Here is a 22,204-nt window from a genome sequence, read left to right as displayed (position 1 = left end):
AGGAGAGAGACACACACACACACACAGAGAGGAGAGACACACACACACACACACAGAGAGAGGAGAGAGACACACACACACACACAGAGAGAGAGGAGAGAGACACACACACACACAGAGAGGAGAGACACACACACACACACAGAGAGAGGAGAGAGACACACACACACACACAGAGAGGAGAGAGACACACACACACACACAATATGGATAATGATCAGACAGAACAGATTTAAATACCCCTGGTCTAGTCAATATGGATAATGATCAGACAGAACAGATTTAAATACCCCTGGTCTAGTCAATATGGATAATGATCAGACAGAACAGATTTAAATACCCCTGGTCTAGTCAATATGGATAATGATCAGGTAGATTTAAATACCCCTGGTCTAGTCAATATGGATAATGATCAGGTAGAACAGATTTAAATACCCCTGGTCTAGTCAATATGGATAATGATCAGACAGAACAGATTTAAATACCCCCTGGTCTAGTCAATATGGATAATGATCAGACAGAACAGATTTAAATACCCCTGGTCTAGTCAATATGGATAATGATCAGACAGAACAGATTTAAATACCCCTGGTCTAGTCAATATGGATAATGATCAGACAGATTTAAATACCCCTGGTCTAGTCAATATGGATAATGATCAGACAGAACAGATTTAAATACCCCTGGTCTAGTCAATATGGATAATGACCAGGTAGATTTAAATACCCCTGGTCTAGTCAATATGGATAATGATCAGGTAGAACAGATTTAAATACCCCTGGTCTAGTCAATATGGATAATGATCAGACAGAACAGATTTAAATACCCCTGGTCTAGTCAATATGGATAATGATCAGGTAGAACAGATTTAAATACCCCCTGGTCTAGTCAATATGGATAATGATCAGACAGATTTAAATACCCCTGGTCTAGACAATATGGATAATGATCAGACAGATTTAAATACCCCTGGTCTAGTCAATATGGATAATGATCAGGTAGAACAGATTTAAATACCCCCTGGTCTAGTCAATATGGATAATGATCAGACAGATTTAAATACCCCTGGTCTAGTCAATATGGATAATGATCAGACAGATTTAAATACCCCTGGTCTAGTCAATATGGATAATGATCAGACAGAACAGATTTAAATACCCCTGGTCTAGTCAATATGGATAATGATCAGACAGACAGATTTAAATACCCCTGGTCTAGTCAATATGGATAATGACCAGGTAGATTTAAATACCCCTGGTCTAGTCAATATGGATAATGATCAGGTAGAACAGATTTAAATACCCCTGGTCTAGTCAATATGGATAATGATCAGGTAGAACAGATTTAAATACCCCTGGTCTAGACAATATGGATAATGATCAGACAGACCAGATTTAAATACCCCTGGTCTAGTCAATATGGATAATGATCAGACAGATTTAAATACCCCTGGTCTAGTCAATATGGATAATGATCAGACAGATTTAAATACCCCTGGTCTAGTCAATATGGATAATGATCAGACAGACAGATTTAAATACCCCTGGTCTAGTCAATATGGATAATGACCAGGTAGATTTAAATACCCCTGGTCTAGTCAATATGGATAATGATCAGGTAGAACAGATTTAAATACCCCTGGTCTAGTCAATATGGATAATGATCAGGTAGAACAGATTTAAATACCCCTGGTCTAGACAATATGGATAATGATCAGACAGACCAGATTTAAATACCCCTGGTCTAGTCAATATGGATAATGATCAGACAGAACAGATTTAAATACCCCTGGTCTAGTCAATATGGATAATGATCAGACAGAACAGATTTAAATACCCCTGGTCTAGTCAATATGGATAATGATCAGACAGACCAGATTTAAATACCCCTGGTCTAGTCAATATGGATAATGATCAGACAGAACAGATTTAAATACCCCTGGTCTAGTCAATATGGATAATGATCAGACAGAACAGATTTAAATACCCCTGGTCTAGTCAATATGGATAATGATCAGACAGAACAGATTTAAATACCCCTGGTCTAGTCAATATGGATAATGATCAGGTAGATTTAAATACCCCTGGTCTAGACAATATGGATAATGATCAGACAGAACAGATTTAAATACCCCTGGTCTAGTCAATATGGATAATGATCAGACAGACAGATTTAAATACCCCTGGTCTAGTCAATATGGATAATGACCAGGTAGATTTAAATACCCCTGGTCTAGTCAATATGGATAATGATCAGGTAGAACAGATTTAAATACCCCTGGTCTAGTCAATATGGATAATGATCAGGTAGAACAGATTTAAATACCCCTGGTCTAGTCAATATGGATAATGATCAGACAGATTTAAATACCCCTGGTCTAGTCAATATGGATAATGATCAGGTAGAACAGATTTAAATACCCCCTGGTCTAGTCAATATGGATAATGATCAGACAGAACAGATTTAAATACCCCTGGTCTAGTCAATATGGATAATGACCAGACAGATTTAAATACCCCTGGTCTAGACAATATGGATAATGATCAGACAGAACAGATTTAAATACCCCTGGTCTAGTAAATATGGATAATGATCAGGTAGAACAGATTTAAATACCCCCTGGTCTAGTCAATATGGATAATGACCAGGTAGATTTAAATACCCCTGGTCTAGACAATATGGATAATGATCAGACAGATTTAAATACCCCTGGTCTAGTCAATATGGATAATGATCAGGTAGAACAGATTTAAATACCCCCTGGTCTAGTCAATATGGATAATGACCAGGTAGATTTTATTACCCCTGGTCTAGTCAATATGGAAAATGATCAGGTAGAATAGATTTAAATACCCCTGGTCTAGTCAATATGGATAATGATCAGACAGATTTAAATACCCCTGGTCTAGTCAATATGGATAATGATCAGACAGAACAGATTTAAATACCCCTGGTCTAGTCAATATGGATAATGATCAGACAGAACAGATTTAAATACCCCTGGTCTAGACAATATGGATAATGATCAGACAGAACAGATTTAAATACCCCTGGTCTAGTAAATATGGATAATGATCAGGTAGATTTAAATACCCCCTGGTCTAGTCAATATGGATAATGACCAGGTAGAACAGATTTAAATACCCCCTGGTCTAGTCAATATGGATAATGATCAGACAGAACAGATTTAAATACCCCTGGTCTAGTCAATATGGATAATGATCAGACAGAACAGATTTAAATACCCCTGGTCTAGACAATATGGATAATGATCAGACAGAACAGATTTAAATACCCCTGGTCTAGTAAATATGGATAATGATCAGGTAGAACAGATTTAAATACCCCCTGGTCTAGTCAATATGGATAATGACCAGGTAGATTTAAATACCCCTGGTCTAGACAATATGGATAATGATCAGACAGATTTAAATACCCCTGGTCTAGTCAATATGGATAATGATCAGGTAGAACAGATTTAAATACCCCCTGGTCTAGTCAATATGGATAATGACCAGGTAGATTTTATTACCCCTGGTCTAGTCAATATGGAAAATGATCAGGTAGAATAGATTTAAATACCCCTGGTCTAGTCAATATGGATAATGATCAGACAGATTTAAATACCCCTGGTCTAGTCAATATGGATAATGATCAGGTAGAATAGATTTAAATACCCCTGGTCTAGTCAATATGGATAATGATCAGACAGAACAGATTTAAATACCCCTGGTCTAGTCAATATGGATAATGATCAGACAGAACAGATTTAAATACCCCTGGTCTAGACAATATGGATAATGATCAGACAGAACAGATTTAAATACCCCTGGTCTAGTCAATATGGATAATGATCAGGTAGATTTAAATACCCCTGGTCTAGTCAATATGGATAATGATCAGACAGACCAGATTTAAATACCCCTGGTCTAGTCAATATGGATAATGATCAGACAGAACAGATTTAAATACCCCTGGTCTAGTCAATATGGATAATGATCAGACAGATTTAAATACCCCTGGTCTAGTCAATATGGATAATGATCAGGAAGAACAGATTTAAATACCCCTGGTCTAGTCAATATGGATAATGATCAGACAGAACAGATTTAAATACCCCTGGTCTAGTCAATATGGATAATGATCAGGTAGAACAGATTTAAATACCCCTGGTCTAGTCAATATGGATAATGATCAGACAGATTTAAATACCCCTGGTCTAGTCAATATGGATAATGATCAGACAGAACAGATTTAAATACCCCTGGTCTAGTCAATATGGATAATGACCAGGTAGAACAGATTTAAATACCCCTGGTCTAGACAATATGGATAATGATCAGACAGATTTAAATACCCCTGGTCTAGTCAATATGGATAATGATCAGACAGAACAGATTTAAATACCCCTGGTCTAGACAATATGGATAATGATCAGACAGATTTAAATACCCCTGGTCTAGTCAATATGGATAATGATCAGACAGAACAGATTTAAATACCCCTGGTCTAGTCAATATGGATAATGATCAGACAGAACAGATTTAAATACCCCTGGTCTAGTCAATATGGATAATGATCAGGTAGAACAGATTTAAATACCCCCTGGTCTAGTCAATATGGATAATGATCAGACAGAACAGATTTAAATACCCCTGGTCTAGTCAATATGGATAATGATCAGACAGATTTAAATACCCCTGGTCTAGTCAATATGGATAATGATCAGACAGAACAGATTTAAATACCCCTGGTCTAGTCAATATGGATAATGATCAGGAAGAACAGATTTAAATACCCCTGGTCTAGTCAATATGGATAATGATCAGACAGACCAGATTTAAATACCCCTGGTCTAGTCAATATGGATAATGATCAGACAGAACAGATTTAAATACCCCTGGTCTAGTCAATATGGATAATGATCAGACAGATTTAAATACCCCTGGTCTAGTCAATATGGATAATGATCAGGAAGAACAGATTTAAATACCCCTGGTCTAGTCAATATGGATAATGATCAGACAGAACAGATTTAAATACCCCTGGTCTAGTCAATATGGATAATGATCAGGAAGAACAGATTTAAATACCCCTGGTCTAGTCAATATGGATAATGATCAGACAGACCAGATTTAAATACCCCTGGTCTAGTCAATATGGATAATGATCAGACAGAACAGATTTAAATACCCCTGGTCTAGTCAATATGGATAATGATCAGACAGAACAGATTTAAATACCCCTGGTCTAGACAATATGTATAATGATCAGACAGAACAGATTTAAATACCCCTGGTCTAGTCAATATGGATAATGATCAGACAGAACAGATTTAAATACCCCTGGTCTAGACAATATGGATAATGATCAGACAGACCAGATTTAAATACCCCTGGTCTAGTCAATATGGATAATGATCAGGTAGATTTAAATACCCCTGGTCTAGACAATATGGATAATGATCAGACAGAACAGATTTAAATACCCCTGGTCTAGACAATATGGATAATGATCAGACAGAACAGATTTAAATACCCCTGGTCTAGTCAATATGGATAATGACCAGGTAGAACAGATTTAAATACCCCTGGTCTAGTCAATATGGATAATGATCAGGTAGAACAGATTTAAATACCCCTGGTCTAGACAATATGGATAATGATCAGACAGAACAGATTTAAATACCCCTGGTCTAGTCAATATGGATAATGATCAGACAGAACAGATTTAAATACCCCTGGTCTAGTCAATATGGATAATGATCAGACAGAACAGATTTAAATACCCCTGGTCTAGTCAATATGGATAATGATCAGGTAGATTTAAATACCCCTGGTCTAGTCAATATGGATAATGATCAGACAGAACAGATTTAAATACCCCTGGTCTAGTCAATATGGATAATGATCAGGTAGATTTAAATACCCCTGGTCTAGACAATATGGATAATGATCAGACAGAACAGATTTAAATACCCCTGGTCTAGTCAATATGGATAATGATCAGACAGACAGATTTAAATACCCCTGGTCTAGACAATATGGATAATGATCAGACAGAACAGATTTAAATACCCCTGGTCTAGTCAATATGGATAATGATCAGACAGAACAGATTTAAATACCCCTGGTCTAGTCAATATGGATAATGATCAGACAGAACAGATTTAAATACCCCTGGTCTAGTCAATATGGATAATGATCAGGTAGATTTAAATACCCCTGGTCTAGTCAATATGGATAATGATCAGACAGAACAGATTTAAATACCCCTGGTCTAGTCAATATGGATAATGATCAGGTAGATTTAAATACCCCTGGTCTAGACAATATGGATAATGATCAGACAGAACAGATTTAAATACCCCTGGTCTAGTCAATATGGATAATGATCAGACAGATTTAAATACCCCTGTTCAAGACAATATGGATAATGATCAGACAGAACAGATTTAAATACCCCTGGTCTAGTCAATATGGATAATGATCAGGTAGATTTAAATACCCCTGGTCTAGACAATATGGATAATGATCAGACAGAACAGATTTAAATACCCCTGGTCTAGTCAATATGGATAATGATCAGACAGAACAGATTTAAATACCCCTGGTCTAGTCAATATGGATAATGATCAGGTATAACAGATTTAAATACCCCTGGTCTAGTCAATATGGATAATGATCAGACAGAACAGATTTAAATACCCCTGGTCTAGACAATATGGATAATGATCAGACAGAACAGATTTAAATACCCCTGGTCTAGTCAATATGGATAATGATCAGGTAGATTTAAATACCCCTGGTCTAGTCAATATGGATAATGATCAGACAGAACAGATTTAAATACCCCTGGTCTAGTCAATATGGATAATGATCAGACAGAACAGATTTAAATACCCCTGGTCTAGTCAATATGGATAATGATCAGACAGAACAGATTTAAATACCCCCTGGTCTAGTCAATATGGATAATGATCAGACAGAACAGATTTAAATACCCCTGGTCTAGTCAATATGGATAATGATCAGGTAGATTTAAATACCCCTGGTCTAGTCAATATGGATAATGATCAGACAGAACAGATTTAAATACCCCCTGGTCTAGTCAATATGGATAATGATCAGGTAGAACAGATTTAAATACCCCTGGTCTAGTCAATATGGATAATGATCAGACAGAACAGATTTAAATACCCCCTGGTCTAGTCAATATGGATAATGATCAGGTAGAACAGATTTAAATACCCCTGGTCTAGACTACATGTAAAGGGTGTTTACCTGTCCCAGTAGCTGCGTCTGTTAATGATGATGTAATAAAGGGTGTTTACCTGTCCCAGTAGCTGCGTCTGTTAATGATGATGTAATAAAGGGTGTTTACCTGTCCCAGTAGCTGCGTCTGTTAATGATGATGTAATAAAGGGTGTTTACCTGTCCCAGTAGCAGCGTCTGTTAATGATGATGTAATAATGTCCCAGTGATGTGTAAACCGGTCTGTTAATGATGATGTAATAATGTCCCAGTGATGTGTAAACCGGTCTGTTAATGATGATGTAACAAAGGGTGTTTACCTGTCCCAGTAGCTGCGTCCTCTAGGGAAGTATTCCAGGTTGACTCGTCGGACCATCCAGTGTAGAGGGTGTGTTAGGAGAGTCTCCTCCCCTGGGATCAGTCTCCACAGACTGGGTTCTAGCTGGAGGGGAACCAGCAGGCATGCATGGTCCGCTCTCACCACCTAGACACACACACACGACTAGCTTCATCACCACCGACACAACTAGCTTCATCACCACGACTAGCTTCATCACCACCGACACGACTAGCTTCATCACCACCGACACGACTAGCTTCATCACCACAACTAGCTTCATCACCACCGACACGACTAGCTTCATCACCACAACTAGCTTCATCACCACCGACACGACTAGCTTCATCACCACCGACACGACTAGCTTCATCACCACCGACACAACTAGCTTCATCACCACCGACACAACTAGCTTCATCACCAACGACACAACTAGCTTCATCACCAACGACACAACTAGCTTCATCACCACAACTAGCTTCATCACCACAACTAGCTTCATCACCAACGACACAACTAGCTTCATCACCACAACTAGCTTCATCACCAACGACACAACTAGCTTCATCACCACAACTAGCTTCATCACCAACGACACAACTAGCTTCATCACCAACGACACAACTAGCTTCATCACCACAACTAGCTTCATCACCACAACTAGCTTCATCACCACAACTATCTTCATCACCACAACTATCTTCATCACCACAACTAGCTTCATCACCAACGACACAACTAGCTTCATCACCACAACTAGCTTCATCACCAACGACACAACTAGCTTCATCACCAACGACACAACTAGCTTCATCACCAACGACACAACTAGCTTCATCACCACAACTAGCTTCATCACCACAACTAGCTTCATCACCACAACTAGCTTCATCACCACAACTAGCTTCATCACCACAACTAGCTTCATCACCACGACTAGCTTCATCACCACGACTAGCTTCATCACCACAACTAGCTTCATCACCACAACTAGCTTCATCACCACCAACACGACTAGCTTCATCACCACAACTAGCTTCATCACCACCGACACGACTAGCTTCATCACCACAACTAGCTTCACCACCAACGACACAACTAGCTTCATCACCACAACTAGCTTCATCACCAACGACACAACTAGCTTCATCACCACAACTAGCTTCATCACCACCGACACAACTAGCTTCATCACCACAACTAGCTTCATCACCAACGACACAACTAGCTTCATCACCAACGACACAACTAGCTTCATCACCAACGACACAACTAGCTTCATCACCACCAACACAACACGACTAGCTTCATCACCACACGACTAGCTTCATCACCACCGACACAACACGACGAGCTTCATCACCACCAACACGACTAGCTTCATCACCACAACTAGCTTCAACACCACCGACACGACTAGCTTCATCACCACAACTAGCTTCATCACCAATGACACAACTAGCTTCATCACCACAACTAGCTTCATCACCAACGACACAACTAGCTTCATCACCACAACTAGCTTCATCACCAATGACACAACTAGCTTCATCACCACCAACACAACACTACTAGCTTCATCACCACCAACACAACACTACTAGCTTCATCACCACCAACACGACTAGCTTCATCACCACAACTAGCTTCATCACCACAACTAGCTTCATCACCAACGACACAACTAGCTTCATCACCACAACTAGCTTCATCACCAACGACACAACTAGCTTCATCACCACAACTAGCTTCATCACCAATGACACAACTAGCTTCATCACCACCAACACGACTAGCTTCATCACCAACGACACAACTAGCTTCATCACCACAACTAGCTTCATCACCACCGACACGACTAGCTTCATCACCACCGACACGACTAGCTTCATCACCACCGACACAACTAGCTTCATCACCACCGACACGACTAGCTTCATCACCACCAACACGACTAGCTTCATCACCACAACTAGCTTCATCACCACCAACACAACACAACTAGCTTCATCACCACCAACACGACTAGCTTCATCACCACAACTAGCTTCATCACCAACGACACGACTAGCTTCATCACCAACGACACAACTAGCTTCATCACCACAACTAGCTTCATCACCACCGACACGACTAGCTTCATCACCAAGACACGACTAGCTTCATCACCAACGACACGACTAGCTTCATCACCAAGACACGACTAGCTTCATCACCAACAACACGACTAGCTTCATCACCAAGACACGACTAGCTTCATCACCAAGACACGACTAGCTTCATCACCACCGACACGACTAGCTTCATCACCACCGACACGACTAGCTTCATCACCACCAATACAACTAGCTTCATCACCACCAACACGACTAGCTTCATCACCACCAATACGACTAGCTTCATCACCACCAACACGACTAGCTGTAATAACTGTAATATTGATACTGTAGATCTCTTGTAATATTGATACTGTAGATCTCCTGTAATATTGATACTGCAGACCTCCTGTAATATTGATACTGTAGATCTCCTGTAATATTGATACTGTAGATCTCCTGTAATACTGATACTGTGATATACTGTAGATCTCCTGTAATATTGATACTGTGATATACTGTAGATCTCCTGTAATATTGATACTGTAGATCTCCTGTAATATTGATACTGCAGACCTCCTGTAATATTGATACTGTAGATCTCCTGTAATACTGATACTGTAGATCTCTTGTAATATTGATACTGTAGATCTCTTGTAATATTGATACTGTAGATCTCCTGTAATATTGATACTGTGATATACTGTAGACCTCCTGTAATATTGATACTGTAGATCTCCTGTAATATTGATACTGTAGATCTCCTGTAATATTGATACTGTGATATACTGTAGATCTCTTGTAATATTGATACTGTAGATCTCCTGTAATATTGATACTGTAGATCTCCTGTAATATTGATACTGTGATATACTGTAGATCTCCTGTAATATTGATACAGTAGATCTCCTGTAATATTGATACTGTAGACCTCCTGTAATATTGATACTGTGATATACTGTAGATCTCTTGTAATATTGATACTGTAGACCTCCTGTAATATTGATACTGTAGACCTCCTGTAATATTGATACTGTAGATCTCCTGTAATATTGATACTGTAGATCTCCTGTAATATTGATACTGTAGATCTCCTGTAATATTGATACTGTAGACCTCCTGTAATATTGATACTGTAGACCTCCTGTAATATTGATACTGTAGATCTCCTGTAATATTGATACTGTAGATCTCTTGTAATATTGACACTGTAGATCTCTTGTAATATTGACACTGTAGATCTCCTGTAATATTGATATTGTAGATCTCCTGTAATATTGATACTGTGATATACTGTAGATCTCCTGTAATATTGATACTGTAGATCTCCTGTAATATTGATACTGTAGATCTCTTGTAATATTGATACTGTAGATCTCCTGTAATATTGATACTGTAGATCTCCTGTAATATTGATACTGTGATATACTGTAGATCTCCTGTAATATTGATACTGTAGATCTCCTGTAATATTGATACTGTAGACCTCCTGTAATATTGATAGTGTAGATCTCCTGTAATATTGATACTGTAGATCTCCTGTAATATTGATACTGTAGATCTCCTGTAATATTGATACTGTAGATCTCCTGTAATATTGATACTGTAGATCTCCTGTAATATTGATACTGTGATATCCTGTAGATCTCCTGTAATATTGATACTGTAGATCTCCTGTAATATTGATACTGTAGATCTCCTGTAATATTGATACTGTAGACCTCCTGTAATATTGATACTGTGATATACTGTAGATCTCTTGTAATATTGATACTGTAGACCTCCTGTAATATTGATACTGTAGATCTTCTGTAATATTGATACTGTAGATCTCCTGTAATATTGATACTGTGATATACTGTAGATCTCCTGTAATATTGATACTGTAGATCTCCTGTAATATTGATACTGTAGATCTCCTGTAATATTGATACTGTAGATCTCCTGTAATATTGATACTGTAGATCTCCTGTAATATTGATACTGTGATATACTGTAGATCTCTTGTAATATTGATACTGTAGACCTCCTGTAATATTGATACTGTAGATCTCCTGTAATATTGATACTGTAGACCTCCTGTAATATTGATACTGTAGATCTCCTGTAATATTGATACTGTAGATCTCCTGTAATATTGATACTGTAGATCTCCTGTAATATTGATATTGTAGATCTCCTGTAATATTGATACTGTGATATACTGTAGATCTCTTGTAATATTGATACTGTAGACCTCCTGTAATATTGATACTGTAGATCTCTTGTAATATTGATACTGTAGATCTCCTGTAATATTGATACTGTAGATCTCCTGTAATATTGATACTGTAGATCTCCTGTAATATTGATACTGTAGACCTCCTGTAATATTGATACTGTAGACCTCCTGTAATATTGATACTGTAGACCTCCTGTAATATTGATACTGTAGATCTCCTGTAATATTGATACTGTAGATCTCCTGTAATATTGATACTGTAGATCTCCTGTAATATTGATATTGTAGATCTCCTGTAATATTGATACTGTGATATACTGTAGACCTCCTGTAATATTGATACTGTAGACCTCCTGTAATATTGATACTGTAGACCTCCTGTAATATTGATACTGTAGACCTCCTGTAATATTGATACTGTAGACCTCCTGTAATATTGATACTGTAGACCTCCTGTAATATTGATACTGTAGATCTCCTGTAATATTGATACTGTAGATCTCCTGTAATATTGATACTGTAGATCTCCTGTAATATTGATACTGTAGATCTCCTGTAATATTGATACTGTAGATCTCTTGTAATATTTATACTGTAATATCGATACTGCACATTCCGTTGTGAATTCACTGAATTGTTCAGCCCAGATGTCGGCCATTTAGAAAGACACTCTTAAATCAGAGTGACTCAGTTAGTCCATTCAACACGAACACTTACTGTGTGTGTGTGACTGTGTGTGATTCAGTGTGTGTGTGGTACCTGTAGGTCGTCGAGCAGGGATCCTCCCAGTGACATCTCTCCCAGAGGCATGTCAGGGTTTGTGGCGTGCAGGAAGCCTTGTACCTCTATACAGATATCTAGAGCTAGACTCTCAGCTCTGTGGACGACCTCTGGGGCTAAAGCTGCTCTGGTAGAATAATACTGCTGGAGACGGTCCTATAGAGAGAGAGGTTAGAGGTCAGATAACTGCTGCAGACGGTCCTATAGAGAGAGAGAGGTTAGAGGTCAGATATCTAGACTCTCAGCTCTGTGGACGACCTCTGGGACTAAAGCTGCTCTGGTAGAATAATACTGCTGGAGACGGTCCTATAGAGAGAGAGGTTAGAGGTCAGATATCTAGACTCTCAGCTCTGTGGACGACCTCTGGGACTAAAGCTGCTCTGGTAGAATAATACTGCTGGAGACGGTCCTATAGAGAGAGAGGTTAGAGGTCAGATATCTAGACTCTCAGCTCTGTGGACGACCTCTGGGGCTAAAGCTGCTCTGGTAGAATAATACTGCTGGAGACGGTCCTATAGAGAGAGAGGTTAGAGGTCAGATATCTAGACTCTCAGCTCTGTGGACGACCTCTGGGGCTAAAGCTGCTCTGGTAGAATAATACTGCTGGAGACGGTCCTATAGAGAGAGAGGTTAGAGGTCAGATATCTAGACTCTCAGCTCTGTGGACGACCTCTGGGACTAAAGCTGCTCTGGTAGAATAATACTGCTGGAGACGGTCCTATAGAGAGAGAGGTTAGAGGTCAGATATCTAGACTCTCAGCTCTGTGGACGACCTCTGGGACTAAAGCTGCTCTGGTAGAATAATACTGCTGGAGACGGTCCTATAGAGAGAGAGGTTAGAGGTCAGATATCTAGACTCTCAGCTCTGTGGACGACCTCTGGGACTAAAGCTGCTCTGGTAGAATAATACTGCTGCAGACGGTCCTATAGAGAGAGAGAGGTTAGAGGTCAGATATCTAGACTCTCAGCTCTGTGGACGACCTCTGGGGCTAAAGCTGCTCTGGTAGAATAATACTGCTGGAGACGGTCCTATAGAGAGAGAGGTTAGAGGTCAGATATCTAGACTCTCAGCTCTGTGGACGACCTCTGGGACTAAAGCTGCTCTGGTAGAATAATACTGCTGCAGACGGTCCTATAGAGAGAGAGAGAGGTTAGAGGTCAGATATCTAGACTCTCAGCTCTGTGGACGACCTCTGGGACTAAAGCTGCTCTGGTAGAATAATACTGCTGCAGACGGTCCTATAGAGAGAGAGGTTAGAGGTCAGATATCTAGACTCTCAGCTCTGGGGACGACCTCTGGGGCTAAAGCTGCTCTGGTAGAATAATACTGCTGGAGACGGTCCTATAGAGAGAGAGGTTAGAGGTCAGATATCTAGACTCTCAGCTCTGTGGACGACCTCTGGGACTAAAGCTGCTCTGGTAGAATAATACTGCTGCAGACGGTCCTATAGAGAGAGAGGTTAGAGGTCAGATATCTGGGGCTAAAGCTGCTCTGGTAGAATAATACTGCTGGAGACGGTCCTATAGAGAGAGAGGTTAGAGGTCAGATATCTAGACTCTCAGCTCTGTGGACGACCTCTGGGACTAAAGCTGCTCTGGTAGAATAATACTGCTGGAGACGGTCCTATAGAGAGAGAGGTTAGAGGTCAGATATCTAGACTCTCAGCTCTGGGGACGACCTCTGGGGCTAAAGCTGCTCTGGTAGAATAATACTGCTGGAGACGGTCCTATAGAGAGAGAGAGGTTAGAGGTCAGATATCTAGACTCTCAGCTCTGTGGACGACCTCTGGGACTAAAGCTGCTCTGGTAGAATAATACTGCTGGAGACGGTCCTATAGAGAGAGAGGTTAGAGGTCAGATATCTAGAGCTAGACTGCTTCCAACAGGGCTGCTGAATCAAGTGCACCTGCCTCCAACAGGGCTGCTGAATCAAGTGCACCTGCCTCCAACAGGGCTGCTGAATCAAGTGCACCCGCCTCCAACAGGGCTGCTGAATCAAGTGCACCCGCCTCCAACAGGGCAGCTGAATCAAGTGCACCTGCCTCCAACAGGGCAGCTGAATCAAGTGCACCTGCCTCCAACAGGGCTGCTGAATCAAGTGCACCTGCCTCCAACAGGGCAGCTGAATCAAGTGCACCTGCCTCCAACAGGGCAGCTGAATCAAGTGCACCTGCCTCCAACAGGGCTGCTGAATCAAGTGCACCTGCCTCCAACAGGGCTGCTGAATCAAGTGCACCTGCCTCCAACAGGGCAGCTGAATCAAGTGCACCTGCCTCCAACAGGGCTGCTGAATCAAGTGCACCTGCCTCCAACAGGGCTGCTGAATCAAGTGCACCTGCCTCCAACAGGGCAGCTGAATCAGGTGCACCTGCCTCCAACAGGGCAGCTGAATCAAGTGCACCTGCCTCCAACAGGGCTGCTGAATCAAGTGCACCTGCCTCCAACAGGGCTGCTGAATCAAGTGCACCTGCCTCCAACAGGGCTGCTGAATCAAGTGCACCTGCCTCCAACAGGTGCTCGACCCGTTTCTCCACATTTTGCTACGTTACAGCCTTATTCTAAAATGGATTAAATCGTTTTTTCCCCCCCTCATCAATCTATACACAATACCTCGTAATGACAAAGCAAAAAAAGGTTTTTAGGAATTTTTACAAATGTATTCAAAATAAAAAAACATGTTTTAACATTTTTAATTTCATAACTTTTAGAATAAAAGGCTGTAACGGAACATGTGGACAAATAGGGTTTTCGTGGTGTTGTCCCGAGCAGGAATCGAGCCCACGATCCTTGAAGTCGCACGTACCACGGCTCTACCAATTGGGCCACACGATCGTACGCAGTCATGTTGACGCAATGCAGTCAGGCAGGAACGCCGACGTAGACTCCTGGCTAGAGGTCAAGGGTCATACCTGCAGGGTGAGAGACAGCTGTAGGCTCTCGGGTCTCTGGGACTCTGCTGCTTTGACAGGCTTCTCGATCAGACTAGACTTCTGCTGCTGAGGCTGGCACAGGTCAGCTAGAAAGGAGAGGAGAGGATGGGGTGAGAAAGAGAGAGGGGAGAGAGAGGGTGGGGTGAGAAAGAGAGAGGGGAGAGAGAGGGTGTGGGTGAGAAAGAGAGAGGGGAGAGAGAGGGTGGGGGTGAGAAAGAGAGAGGGGAGAGAGAGGGTGGGGGTGAGAAAGAGGGGAGAGAGAGGGTGGGAGTGAGAAAGAGAGAGGGGAGAGAGAGGGTGGGGTGAGAAAGAGAGAGGGGAGAGAGAGGGTGGGGGTGAGAAAGAGGGGAGAGAGAGGGTGGGAGTGAGAAAGAGAGAGGGGAGAGAGAGGGTGGGGGTGAGAAAGAGGGGAGAGAGAGGGTGGGGTGAGAAAGAGAGAGGGGAGAGAGAGGGTGGGGTGAGAAAGAGAGAGGGGAGAGAGAGGGTGGGGGTGAGAAAGAGAGAGGGGAGAGAGAGGGTGGGGGTGAGAAAGAGGGGAGAGAGAGGGTGGGGTGAGAAAGAGAGAGGGGAGAGAGAGGGTGGGGGTGAGAAAGAGAGAGGGGAGAGAGAGGGTGGGGGTGAGAAAGAGAGAGGGGAGAGAGAGGGTGGGGGTGAGAAAGAGAGAGGGGAGAGAGAGGGTGGGGGTGAGAAAGAGAGAGGGGAGAGAGAGGGTGGGGTGAGAAAGAGAGAGGGGAGAGAGAGGGTGGGGTGAGAAAGAGAGAGGGGAGAGAGAGGGTGGGGGTGAGAAAGAGAGAGGGGAGAGAGAGGGTGGGGGTGAGAAAGAGAGAGGGGAGAGAGAGGGTGGGGTGAGAAAGAGAGAGGGGAGAGAGAGGGTGGGGTGAGAAAGAGAGAGGGGAGAGAGAGGGTGGGGGTGAGAAAGAGAGAGGGGAGAGAGAGGGTGGGGGTGAGAAAGAGAGAGGGGAGAGAGAGGGTGGGGGTGAGAAAGAGAGAGGGGAGAGAGAGGGTGGGTGAGAAAGAGAGGGTGGGGGTGAGAAAGAGAGAGGGGAGAGAGAGGGTGGGGGTGAGAAAGAGAGAGGGGAGAGAGAGGGTGGGGGTGAGAAAGAGAGAGGGGAGAGAGAGGGTGGGGTGAGAAAGAGAGAGGGGAGAGAGAGGGTGGGGTGAGAAAGAGAGAGGGGAGAGAGAGGGTGGGGGTGAGAAAGAGAGAGGGGAGAGAGAGGGTGGGGGTGAGAAAGAGAGAGGGGAGAGAGGGTGGGGGTGAGAAAGAGAGAGGGGAGAGAGGGTGGGGGTGAGAGAGAGGGTGGGGGTGAGAAAGAGAGAGGGGAGAGAGAGGGTGGGGGTGAGAAAGAGGAGAGAGAGAGGGTGGGAGTGAGAAAGAGAGAGGGGAGAGAGAGGGTGGGGGTGAGAAAGAGGGGAGAGAGAGGGTGGGAGTGAGAAAGAGAGAGGGGAGAGAGAGGGTGGGGGTGAGAAAGAGAGAGGGGAGAGAGAGGGTGGGGGTGAGAAAGAGAGAGGGGAGAGAGGGTGGGGGTGAGAAAGAGAGAGGGGAGAGAGGGTGGGGGTGAGAGAGAGGGTGGGGGTGAGAAAGAGAGAGGGGAGAGAGAGGGTGGGGGTGAGAAAGAGAGAGGGGAGAGAGAGGGTGGGGGTGAGAAAGAGAGAGGGGAGAGAGGGTGGGGGTGAGAAAGAGAGAGGGGAGAGAGGGTGGGGGTGAGAGAGAGGGTGGGGGTGAGAAAGAGAGAGGGGAGAGAGAGGGTGGGGGTGAGAAAGAGGAGAGAGAGAGGGTGGGAGTGAGAAAGAGAGAGAGGAGAGAGAGGGTGGGGGTGAGAAAGAGAGAGGGAGAGAGAGAGGATGGGGGTGAGAAAGAGAGAGGGGAGAGAGAGGGTGGGGGTGAGAAAGAGAGAGGGGAGAGAGAGAGGATGGGAGTGAGAAAGAGAGAGGATGGGGGTGAGAAAGAGAGGGGGGAGAGAGGGTGGGAGTGAGAAAGAGAGAGGGGAGAGAGGATGGGGTGAGACAGAGAGAGAGGAGAGAGGATGGGGTGAGACAGAGAGAGAGGGGAGAGAGAGGGTGGGGGTGAGAAAGAGAGAGGGGAGAGAGGGTGGGAGTGAGAAAGAGAGAGGGGAGAGAGGATGGGGTGAGACAGAGAGAGAGGAGAGAGGATGGGGTGAGACAGAGAGAGAGGGGAGAGAGAGGGTGGGGGTGAGAAAGAGAGGGGGGAGAGGGAAAGGTGGAAAGAGAGAGGAAAGAGAATGGCCGTGTCGAAGAAGCATTAAAACCCTGATGCATCATGGGTAAATTGTGACTGACTGATCTACGAATAATGAGCAATTACTTATGACTCAAGGTGGTTTGTAGATCAGTCTCTGAAGACGGCTTTGACGCCAAACGAGTCTCAAAATCCATCAACATTAACAGTAGAGACATAGTGTCATCATGGATCATTAGTGGTGATCAGTGTCCTGTACCTTTCTGGATCATTAGTGGTAATCAGTGTCCTGTACCTTTCTGGATCATTAGTGGTGTGGTGATCAGTGTCCTGTACCTTTCTGGATCATTAGTGGTAATCAGTGTCCTGTACCTTTCTGGATCATTAGTGGTAATCAGTGTCCTGTACCTTTCTGGATCATTAGTGGTAATCAGTGTCCTGTACCTTTCTGGATCATTAGTGGTGTGGTGATCAGTATCCTGTACCTTTCTGGATCATTAGTGGTAATCAGTGTCCTGTACCTTTCTGGATCATTAGTGGTAATCAGTGTCCTGTACCTTTCTGGATCATTAGTGGTAATCAGTGTCCTGTACCTTTCTGGATCATTAGTGGTAATCAGTGTCCTGTACCTTTCTGGATCATTAGTGGTGTGGTGATCAGTGTCCTGTACCTTTCTGGATCATTAGTGGTGTGGTAATCAGTGTCCTGTACCTTTCTGGATCATTAGTGGTGATCAGTGTCCTGTACCTTTCTGGATCATTAGTGGTGGTCAGTGTCCTGTACCTTTCTGGATCATTAGTGGTAATCAGTGTCCTGTACCTTTCTGGATCATTAGTGGTGTGGTGATCAGTGTCCTGTACCTTTCTGGATCATTAGTGGTGGTCAGTGTCCTGTACCTTTCTGGATCACTAGTGGTGTGGTAATCAGTGTCCTGTACCTTTCTGGATCATTAGTGGTAATCAGTGTCCTGTACCTTTCTGGGTCATTAGTGGTAATCAGTGTCCTGTACCTTTCTGGATCATTAGTGGTAATCAGTGTCCTGTACCTTTCTGGATCATTAGTGGTGTGGTAATCAGTGTTCTGTACCTTTCTGGATCATTAGTGGTAATCAGTGTCCTGTACCTTTCTGGATCATTAGTGATAATCAGTGTCCTGTACCTTTCTGGATCATTGGTGGTAATCAGTGTCCTGTACCTTTCTGGATCATTAGTGGTGTGGTAATCAGTGTTCTGTACCTTTCTGGATCATTAGTGGTAATCAGTGTCCTGTACCTTTCTGGATCATTAGTGGTGATCAGTGTCCTGTACCTTTCTGGGTCATTAGTGGTGTGGTAATCCGTGTCCTGTACCTTTCTGGATCATTAGTGGTAATCAGTGTCCTGTACCTTTCTGGATCATTAGTGGTGATCAGTGTCCTGTACCTTTCTGGGTCATTAGTGGTAATCAGTGTCCTGTACCTTTCTGGATCATTAGTGGTAATCAGTGTCCTGTACCTTTCTGGATCATTAGTGGTGATCAGTGTCCTGTACCTTTCTGGATCATTAGTGGTAATCAGTGTCCTGTACCTTTCTGGATCATTAGTGGTGATCAGTGTCCTGTACCTTTCTGGGTCATTAGTGGTGTGGTAATCCGTGTCCTGTACCTTTCTGGATCATTAGTGGTAATCAGTGTCCTGTACCTTTCTGGATCATTAGTGGTGATCAGTGTCCTGTACCTTTCTGGGTCATTAGTGGTAATCAGTGTCCTGTACCTTTCTGGATCATTAGTGGTAATCAGTGTCCTGTACCTTTCTGGATCATTAGTGGTAATCAGTGTCCTGTACCTTTCTGGATCATTAGTGGTAATCAGTGTCCTGTACCTTTCTGGATCATTAGTGGTAATCAGTGTCCTGTACCTTTCTGGATCATTAGTGGTGATCAGTGTCCTGTACCTTTCTGGATCATTAGTGGTAATCAGTGTCCTGTACCTTTCTGGATCATTAGTGGTAATCAGTGTCCTGTACCTTTCTGGATCATTAGTGGTGATCAGTGTCCTGTACCTTTCTGGATCATTAGTGGTAACCAGTGTCCTGTACCTTTCTGGATCATTAGTGGTAATCAGTGTCCTGTACCTTTCTGGATCATTAGTGGTAATCGGTGTCCTGTACCTTTCTGGATCATTAGTGGTAATCAGTGTCCTGTACCTTTCTGGATCATTAGTGGTGATCAGTGTCCTGTACCTTTCTGGATCATTAGTGGTAATCAGTGTCCTGTACCTTTCTGGATCATTAGTCGTAATCAGTGTCCTGTACCTTTTTGGATCATTAGTGGTAATCAAGGTCCTGTACCTTTCTGGATCATTAGTGGTAATCAGTGTCCTGTACCTTTCTGGATCATTAGTGGTGTGGTGATCAGTGTCCTGTACCTTTCTGGGTCATTAGTGGTAATCAGTGTCCTGTACCTTTCTGGATCATTAGCGGTAATCAGTGTCCTGTACCTTTCTGGATCATTAGTGGTAATCAGTGTCCTGTACCTTTCTGGATCATTAGTGGTGTGGTAATCAGTGTCCTGTACCTTTCTGGATTATTAGTGGTGATCAGTGTCCTGTACCTTTCTGGATCATTAGTGGTAATCAGTGTCCTGTACCTTTCTGGATCATTAGTGGTGATCAGTGTCCTGTACCTTTCTGGATCATTAGTGGTAATCAGTGTCCTGTACCTTTCTGGATCATTAGTGGTGATCAGTGTCCTGTACCTTTCTGGATCATTAGTGGTGTGGTGATCAGTGTCCTGTACCTTTCTGGATCATTAGTGGTAATCAGTGTCCTGTATCTTTCTGGATCATTAGTGGTAATCAGTGTCCTGTACCTTTCTGGATCATTAGTGGTGGTCAGTGTCCTGTACCTTTCTGGATCATTAGTGGTAATCAGTGTCCTGTACCTTTCTGGATCATTAGTGGTAATCAGTGTCCTGTACCTTTCTGGATCATTAGTGGTGATCAGTGTCCTGTACCTTTCTGGATCATTAGTGGTAATCAGTGTCCTGTACCTTTCTGGATCATTAGTGGTGATCAGTGTCCTGTACCTTTCTGGATCATTAGTGGTAATCAGTGTCCTGTACCTTTCTGGATCATTAGTGGTGTGGTGATCAGTGTCCTGTACCTTTCTGGATCATTAGTGGTAATCAGTGTCCTGTACCTTTCTGGGTCATTAGTGGTGATCAGTGTCCTGTACCTTTCTGGATCATTAGTGGTAATCAGTGTCCTGTACCTTTCTGGATCATTAGTGGTAATCAGTGTCCTGTACCTTTCTGGATCATTAGTGGTAATCAGTGTCCTGTACCTTTCTGGATCATTAGTGGTAATCAGTGTCCTGTACCTTTCTGGATCATTAGTGGTAATCAGTGTCCTGTACCTTTCTGTGGCTTGGTTGCCTTGGCGACGTGTTTCATGACCACACTCTCCAGCCCCTTCCTTATGGACTTTGGGGAGGCGGAGACTAAGCTAAGCTCCTCCCAGCTCTCTGACATCTTCTGTTCCACCTTCTCGTCCTCCGCCGCTCGGCCTGCGCGTTCTATCAACTACGGACACACAGATTATAAACCTGAACTTCCCTCGTTCAGACACACACAGATTATAAACCTGAACTTCCCTCGTTCAGACACACATTATAAACCTGAACTTCCCTCGTTCAGACACACACATTATAAACCTGAACTTCCCTCGTTCCGACACACAGATTATAAACCTGAACTTCCATCGTTCAGACACACAGATTATAAACCTGAACTTCCATCGTTCAGACACACACATTATAAACCTGAACTTCCCTCGTTCAGACACACATTATAAACCTGAACTTCCCTCGTTCAGACACACAGATTATAAACCTGAACTTCCCTCGTTCAGACACACATTATAAACCTGAACTTCCCTCGTTCAGACACACAGATTATAAACCTGAACTTCCCTCGTTCAGACACACAGATTATAAACCTGAACTTCCCTCGTTCAGACACACAGATTATAAACCTGAACTTCCCTCGTTCAGACACACACATTATAAACCTGAACTTCCCTCATTCAGACACACAGATTATAAACCTGAACTTCCCTCGTTCAGACACACACAGATTATAAACCTGAACTTCCCTCGTTCAGACACACAGATTATAAACCTGAACTTCCATCGTTCAGACACATTATAAACCTGAACTTCCCTCGTTCAGACACACAGATTATAAACCTGAACTTCCCTCGTTCAGACACACAGATTATAAACCTGAACTTCCCTCGTTCAGACACACACAGATTATAAACCTGAACTTCCCTCGTTCAGACACACACATTATAAACCTGAACTTCCCTCGTTCAGACACACAGATTATAAACCTGAACTTCCCTCGTTCAGAC

The 22,204-nt window shown here is 42.9% G+C and overlaps 1 protein-coding gene across 1 annotated transcript in view; it reads right to left on the bottom strand.

Annotated features, from left to right (window-relative positions):
• The window catches only part of mief2 (mitochondrial elongation factor 2), a 73,734-nt gene that overhangs the window by 13,339 nt on the left and 38,191 nt on the right, over positions 1 to 22,204 (bottom strand). Inside the window, exons 3-6 of the mRNA XM_055913751.1 lie at positions 21,207 to 21,372; positions 15,600 to 15,706; positions 12,670 to 12,846; positions 7,574 to 7,737 (exon numbers count right to left, since the gene is read on the bottom strand). Coding sequence (XP_055769726.1) covers positions 7,574 to 7,737; positions 12,670 to 12,846; positions 15,600 to 15,706; positions 21,207 to 21,372 — 614 coding nt within the window. The remainder of the gene's footprint in view (positions 1 to 7,573; positions 7,738 to 12,669; positions 12,847 to 15,599; positions 15,707 to 21,206; positions 21,373 to 22,204) is intronic.

The sequence above is a fragment of the Salvelinus fontinalis genome, unplaced genomic scaffold (assembly GCF_029448725.1).
Source record: "Salvelinus fontinalis isolate EN_2023a unplaced genomic scaffold, ASM2944872v1 scaffold_0376, whole genome shotgun sequence".
Taxonomy (NCBI): Eukaryota; Metazoa; Chordata; class Actinopteri; order Salmoniformes; family Salmonidae; genus Salvelinus; species Salvelinus fontinalis.
The sequence above is the reverse complement of the archived record's forward strand: the minus strand, read 5'-3'. Positions and strand labels throughout refer to the sequence as shown.